General features: G+C 46.8%; 1 protein-coding gene across 1 annotated transcript; it reads left to right on the forward strand.

Annotated features, from left to right (window-relative positions):
• The first annotated feature begins 265 nt into the window (after positions 1-265).
• Positions 266-1,234, forward strand: LOC112655031 (ferritin heavy chain-like). The gene has a single exon (XM_035711878.2). The coding sequence runs from the start codon at positions 509-511 to the stop codon at positions 1,085-1,087; it is 579 nt and encodes a 192-aa protein (XP_035567771.1). The 5' UTR covers positions 266-508; the 3' UTR covers positions 1,088-1,234.
• The last annotated feature ends 4,533 nt before the right edge of the window (positions 1,235-5,767 follow it).

A 5,767-nucleotide genomic window follows, 5' to 3' on the forward strand; every position in this document is an offset into this window, starting at 1 on the left:
CAGAAGATGATAAACAGATAAATTTATATTTATATTTTACAGGAAACAGAAGAGAAATTTACCGAAAATTCAAATTCATATTCTTAGAATTTTGGGTGAGAATGAGTTTATAAAATAAAATTAGGCTGCTAGAATGAGAGTACTTGGAAAATAGACACATTATCCCCAAATTAGAAACTGTATTAGTAAACGCCAGGTGCTCAGCACAGGGTCACTCTGCCTCACTCAGGCTCCAACAGAACCTAGAACACAGCCTTTGCGGCCCTCGCTGAGCCGGAAGTGCGCCCCCTTCCCTGGACGACATTTCCGGTCCCCTCCCAGAGCTGTCTCCCATCTCAACCGCCACTTCCCTCAGATCAACCGCCACTGATTCGGGCTCCGGCCTCCCTCACCACTCACGCTGGGCAATCTCCGAGGCCACCACCGAAGTCGGCCCCGCCGTTGCCCACTCCGTGGCTCTCGTTTCCGCGACGTGTTCGCCCTCGTCCCGGTGCCCGGGCCGCCAGCCATGGCCGCCGCGCCCATCTCCCAGGTTCGCCAGAACTACCACCCCGACTGCGAGGCCGCCGTCGACAGCCGGATCAGCCTGGAGCTGTCCGCCTCCTACGTCTACCAGTCCATGGCCTTCTCCTTCGACCGCGACGACGGGGCCCTGAGGAACTTGGCCCGCTTCTTCCAGCGCCAGGCCCGCGAGGAGACCCAGCACGCCGAGATGCTCGTGGAGCTGCAGAACCGGCGCGGGGGCCGCATCCGTCTGCGCGACGTCAAGAAGCCCGACCGCGACGCCTGGGAGAGCGGCCCGAGGGCCACGGAGCGCGCCCTGCACCTGGAGAAGCGCGTGAACCAGAGCCTGCCTGCTCGACCTGACCTGCACCGGCTGGCCACCGACCAGAACGACGCCCAGCTCTGCGACTTCCTGGAGGCCCGCTCCCTCCGTGAGCGAGCGAGCGAGCGAGCGAGGCAAGGCCATCCAAGAGCTCTGGGAGGCTACGGCACCAGCCTGCGCAGCGTGGGGGCCCCGGAAGCCGGCCTGGCCGAGTATCCGTTCGACAGGCTCACCCTGCGCCACAGCCACAAGGAGAACTGACCTGGCACGGACACCTCCCCCGGGCAGGGCCCAGGGCGACTTCCCCTGGGCGCCCCGCCGAGCGTGCATGTTGCAGTATTGCCTTGGCAGAACCTTCAGGTTTTTTTCTTCCAGTTCTGCCATAAATTATAAATAAATAAATAAATAAATAAATAAATAAATAAATAAATAAATATAAATAAATGAATAAATAAATAATAAAGTTGTTTGGTTTCAATAAAGTTATTTGGTTCAAAACTTTAAAAAGGTCTCTGGTTGATTCCCGTGCAAACCCTTCACCTTTTAAGTTTTACAACAGGTATTCAGGAGTCTCTCCACCCACCCCTGCCCCATCTGTATGCAGCTCAGGATCTCTGAAGATGGAGAGGAAAGGTACTCCATGGAACCTGGAAAACAAAACCATCTTCCCTTTATAAACGATGTGGGGTGGCCAGCCCCGGTGGCACAGCGGTTTAGCGCCGCCTGCAGTCCAGGGTGTTATCCTGGAGACCTGGGATCGAGTCCCGCATTGGGCTCCCTGCATTGGTGCCTCCTTCTCCCTCTGTGTCTCTGCCTCTCTCTCTCTAGCTGTGTCTCTATGAACAAATAAATAAAGTCTTTTTTTTTTAAACTATATGGGGAAGCAGGGATGGGGTGGAGTGAGGAGGGTGGCCTGGGGACCCGGTGTGAATGGGAGCATGTGTATGGTAAAAGTATGAAACAACATGGTCTAGAATTCACCACGGTAATGGTCCCTATGGAAAAAGTGAAGAATGGGATTAGTCTAGTATTAAAGGGAGTCTTCAACTTTATCTGAAAACATTTAGCTTACTAAAATATGCAAATGTTAATCATTGTTGCTTCTGGGTAGCAACAGGAACAATGTAACTGAATCTTAGCCCGGCTTCCCATAGACAGGTACCTGACTTCTAGGTCACCATGCGTATTGCCCTTACCCAATATCCAAACACGGTTTTCTCCTTCAACTGTACCCTTTCTTCCATTAATGTAGTAGGAGTATCCAAAACCCCAAATTACCTGCTAGAATGGCTGACAAACACAAGGTCAAGTTTGAGGCTCAAATTTGTAATATGAATATGAAGGGGAATAAATTTCCCTGAATGTTAAGCCAGTGATCTGGCTGCTTTGAAGAATTTAGGGGGTGGGCAAAAGTTGAAGCTGGGAGACCAGTCAGGAGATGCTGTAGCAGATCCAGTGAAAGACACTGGTGGCTGAACTGGAGTAGAAGCTGAGTAAGAGGTGGTAGAGACAAAGTCTAGTTGGATTTGGATGAATCAAGATTTGCTCATGAACCACGGGAAGAATGAGAAATGGGGAAAATCATCTAGGTTCTGCTGTTTGTACTTGAACACCTGACTGGATGGTAATGATAGTTATTAATTTGAGGATGTTTGCAGGGGGACACCAGGGGTGGGGAAGGCATGTCACATAAAATCTGAGATGCCTATTACATATGCAAATGGAATTCTCATGCAGGCAGTCAGAAAAATGAATCTGAAGCTCAGGCGGGGTGTCGGGTTTGGAAACAGACATATATATGAGAGACATGAGTCACAGATGGTGGTAAGATCATGGGACTGGATAAGGTCAGCAGAAATGTAGAGAGAGTGAGGCACGGCCAGCCCCGTGCCCAGGCAGCTACCGTTAGAGGATGGGTTGAGGTGTTACAACACCCAGAGGGCTGCTGGCCCCACCTTGACCATTAGCTCATTCCAGACTGTGACCATCTGTGCCCATACCCAGTGTCCCCAAGGCAGCCTGTTCCTGAAGTAAGTGTGGTTTTTGGTTGCTCCTCTCAAGATGTGGAGAGGAGTTAGCCTATTATTTTTTCCTCATGGTTATGGGTAGAAAGAAATTATTTCTCAGTAAAAAGATTTCCCAAGGAAATGATAGATGCATCTCTGGATTTTTTCTGCTTCCGTTTAAGAACTCCTCCTCTCTCAGTCAACTCTCTGTTTGACCAGATGAAATCTGTACCCATGTAAACCTTAAGGCTGTCCATGTCTAGAAAAAATACTCAAAACATTAGTTTCTCTGCACTACATGTAGTTTACAAAGATCAAAATTAAAAATGTATAGACATTGTAGTCTATATTCAGACACATGGGTAGCTTGAGTCAATTTAAAGCTAACAGATTGCTTTGAAGTTTTAGTAAAATATGAACAAGTTTAGCTAAGCAATAATATCCTTTCACATTTCCCTGTAAATACTTTGTTTAAAATGAGGATTATGGGGGTGCCTGGGTAAGCTCATTTGGTTAAGCATCTGCCTTTGGCTCAGGTTGTGATCCCAGGGTCCTGGGATGGAGCCCCAGTGGGCTCCCTGCTCAACACGAAGTCTGCTTCTCCTTCTCTCTCTGCCCCTCCCCTGCTTGTGCTCTCATTTTGTCTCTCTCTCAAATAAATAAAAAAACCTTAAAAAATAAATAAAATGAGGATCATAGTCCTTTGAATTTTGTTTCCAGAAAATGTTATTACCCTTTTAATTTTTCTAGTCAAACTTGATCTTTTTTTTTTTTTTTTAAAGATTTTATTTATTCATAGAGACAGAGAGAGAGAGAGAGAGAGAGAGAGAGAGGCAGAGACACAGGCAGAGGGAGGAGCAGGCATCATACAGAGAGCCTGACATGGGACTCCATCCAGGGTCTCCAGGATCACGCCCTGGGCTGCAGGCGGCGCTAACCCTCTGCGCCACCAGGGATGCCCATCAAACTTGATCTTTTCACTCTTTCTCTGCCTGGTTTGAAGTTGTGTGCTCTCCCTGACATTGTCTCAAGTGTGTGTGTGTGTACATATACATATATACACACATACATTCATATGTATATACATATATGTGCGTATATAACTTCTCTAGATATGAGGAAGCATAGGGTGAGCATCAATATTTGAGTGTTTAAAAACTATAAATTGGCTGAGGACCCTTTTTACTTCCCTGCTTTAGAGAAACAGTGTAGTGGTTTCTTAACCTCACATTGCCTGGGTTCATATCCCAGTTTAGCCACTTACTAAATTGGGCGAATTTGGGCACGTTACTTCACTTTTTTGTGCCTCCATTTCCACCCATGTAAAAGAGGGACAATAAAGGCATCAACCCCACTAGGTTGCTGAGAAGACTAAAGTGGTTGATATTTTTAATCTTTTTTTAAAGATTTCATTTATTTATTCATGAGAGAGAAAGAGAGAGAGAGAGAGAGAGAGAGAGAGAGAAAAGCAGACACACAGGCAGAGGGAGAAGCAAGCTCCATGCAGGGAGCCCGACATGGGACTCAATCCCGGGTCTCCAGGATCACGCCCTGGGCCAAAGGTGGCGCTAAACCACTGAGCCACCTGAGCTGCCCAGGAGTTGATATTTTTAAATGCTTACGACAGTACCTGGCACACATAGTACATGTACCATGTATAAGCCATCATTCAATCATCACTAGCTTCATCCACTCATTTCTGAGTTCTTCCTGCTGTTCTTTTGGGGGAGAAGATTTCACGTCTGTACTTTACCACTGGGGGTCTCTCTTGTGTTTCAACCAACTGTGTCATTCTGCATCCTGAGAAGGAAAAATCCTTGATGGCTGCTTGGTTGTCAGGTGCTGCCAGGATTCAGGAGGGCAGATTGCTGTTTTCACTGTCCCAAACTCAAGCCCAAGCCTGAAGGTGCGTTTGGCTGTTTCAAACAGCCTCCCCCTCAAATGACCCCCAGAACATCTTTTGTTTATTCTACCCCAAACCAGGTTGCCTCCTGAGCCTCCTCTTTCCAACTTAACTACATTCCACTCCTCAGAGGTGGGAAAGAAAGGATGAAGTGCTAATCCTGATTCCACCATCATCTGAATGTTTGGGCCTGAACTGGAAAGGAATGGGTAGATTGGGAGGGGAGAATGGACAAAAGGGCTACTGATAACACAATAACTAAAATTGATAAATCACTTTAGCACAGAGGTTCTCAAACTTTGCTGCACATTAGAACCACTTGTGGAGTATTTAGAAATCTCCATATCCAGGCCACATCCCAGACCAAATAGATCAGTGTCTGGGGCAGGACCTAGACATCTCAGGCATGAACAACGGTTCAAGCACCTTACTACTCAAAGTGTGGTCCTCTCAGAGTGTCATCTGAGAGGTTGTTAGAAATGCAAAATCTCCAGCCCTACCCCAGACCTACTGAATCAGAATCTACATTTTGGCAGGATGGATTAAATAGGTGATGGGAATTAAGGAATGTACTTGTGATGAGCACTGAGTGTTTTATGGAAGCGTTGAATCACTATATTGTACACCTGAAACTAATATAACAATGTATGTTAACCAACTGGAATTTAAATAAAACCTTAAAAAATAATTTTAAAAAGAATCTACATTTTAAAGACCCCAGAAGATGAATATTTTGAACAGCATTCTTGGCATACTCCTTGGAATCACTTGGGAGCTGGAAAATAATTCTGATGAATGGATTTAAACAACTCACTGGGCAGCCTGGGTGGCTCAATGGTTTAGCGCCACCTTCAGCCCAGGGCCTGATCCTGGAGGCCCAGGATCGAGTCCCATGTTGGGCTCCCTGCTTCTCCCTCTGCCTCTCTCTCTCTCTCTCTCTCTCTCTCTCTCTCTGTGTCTCTCATGAAATAAATAAAATCTTAAGAAAAAAACAATTCACTGGGCCACACCCTCGTGTAAGTACTGGTCCAA

The sequence above is a fragment of the Canis lupus genome, chromosome X, assembly GCF_003254725.2.
Source record: "Canis lupus dingo isolate Sandy chromosome X, ASM325472v2, whole genome shotgun sequence".
NCBI lineage: Eukaryota > Metazoa > Chordata > Mammalia > Carnivora > Canidae > Canis > Canis lupus.

Excerpts from the sequence above, each read along its gene's own strand:
- LOC112655031 (XM_035711878.2), top strand. The coding sequence starts at position 509 with ATGGCCGCCGCGCCCATCTCCCAGGTTCGCCAGAACTACCACCCCGAC.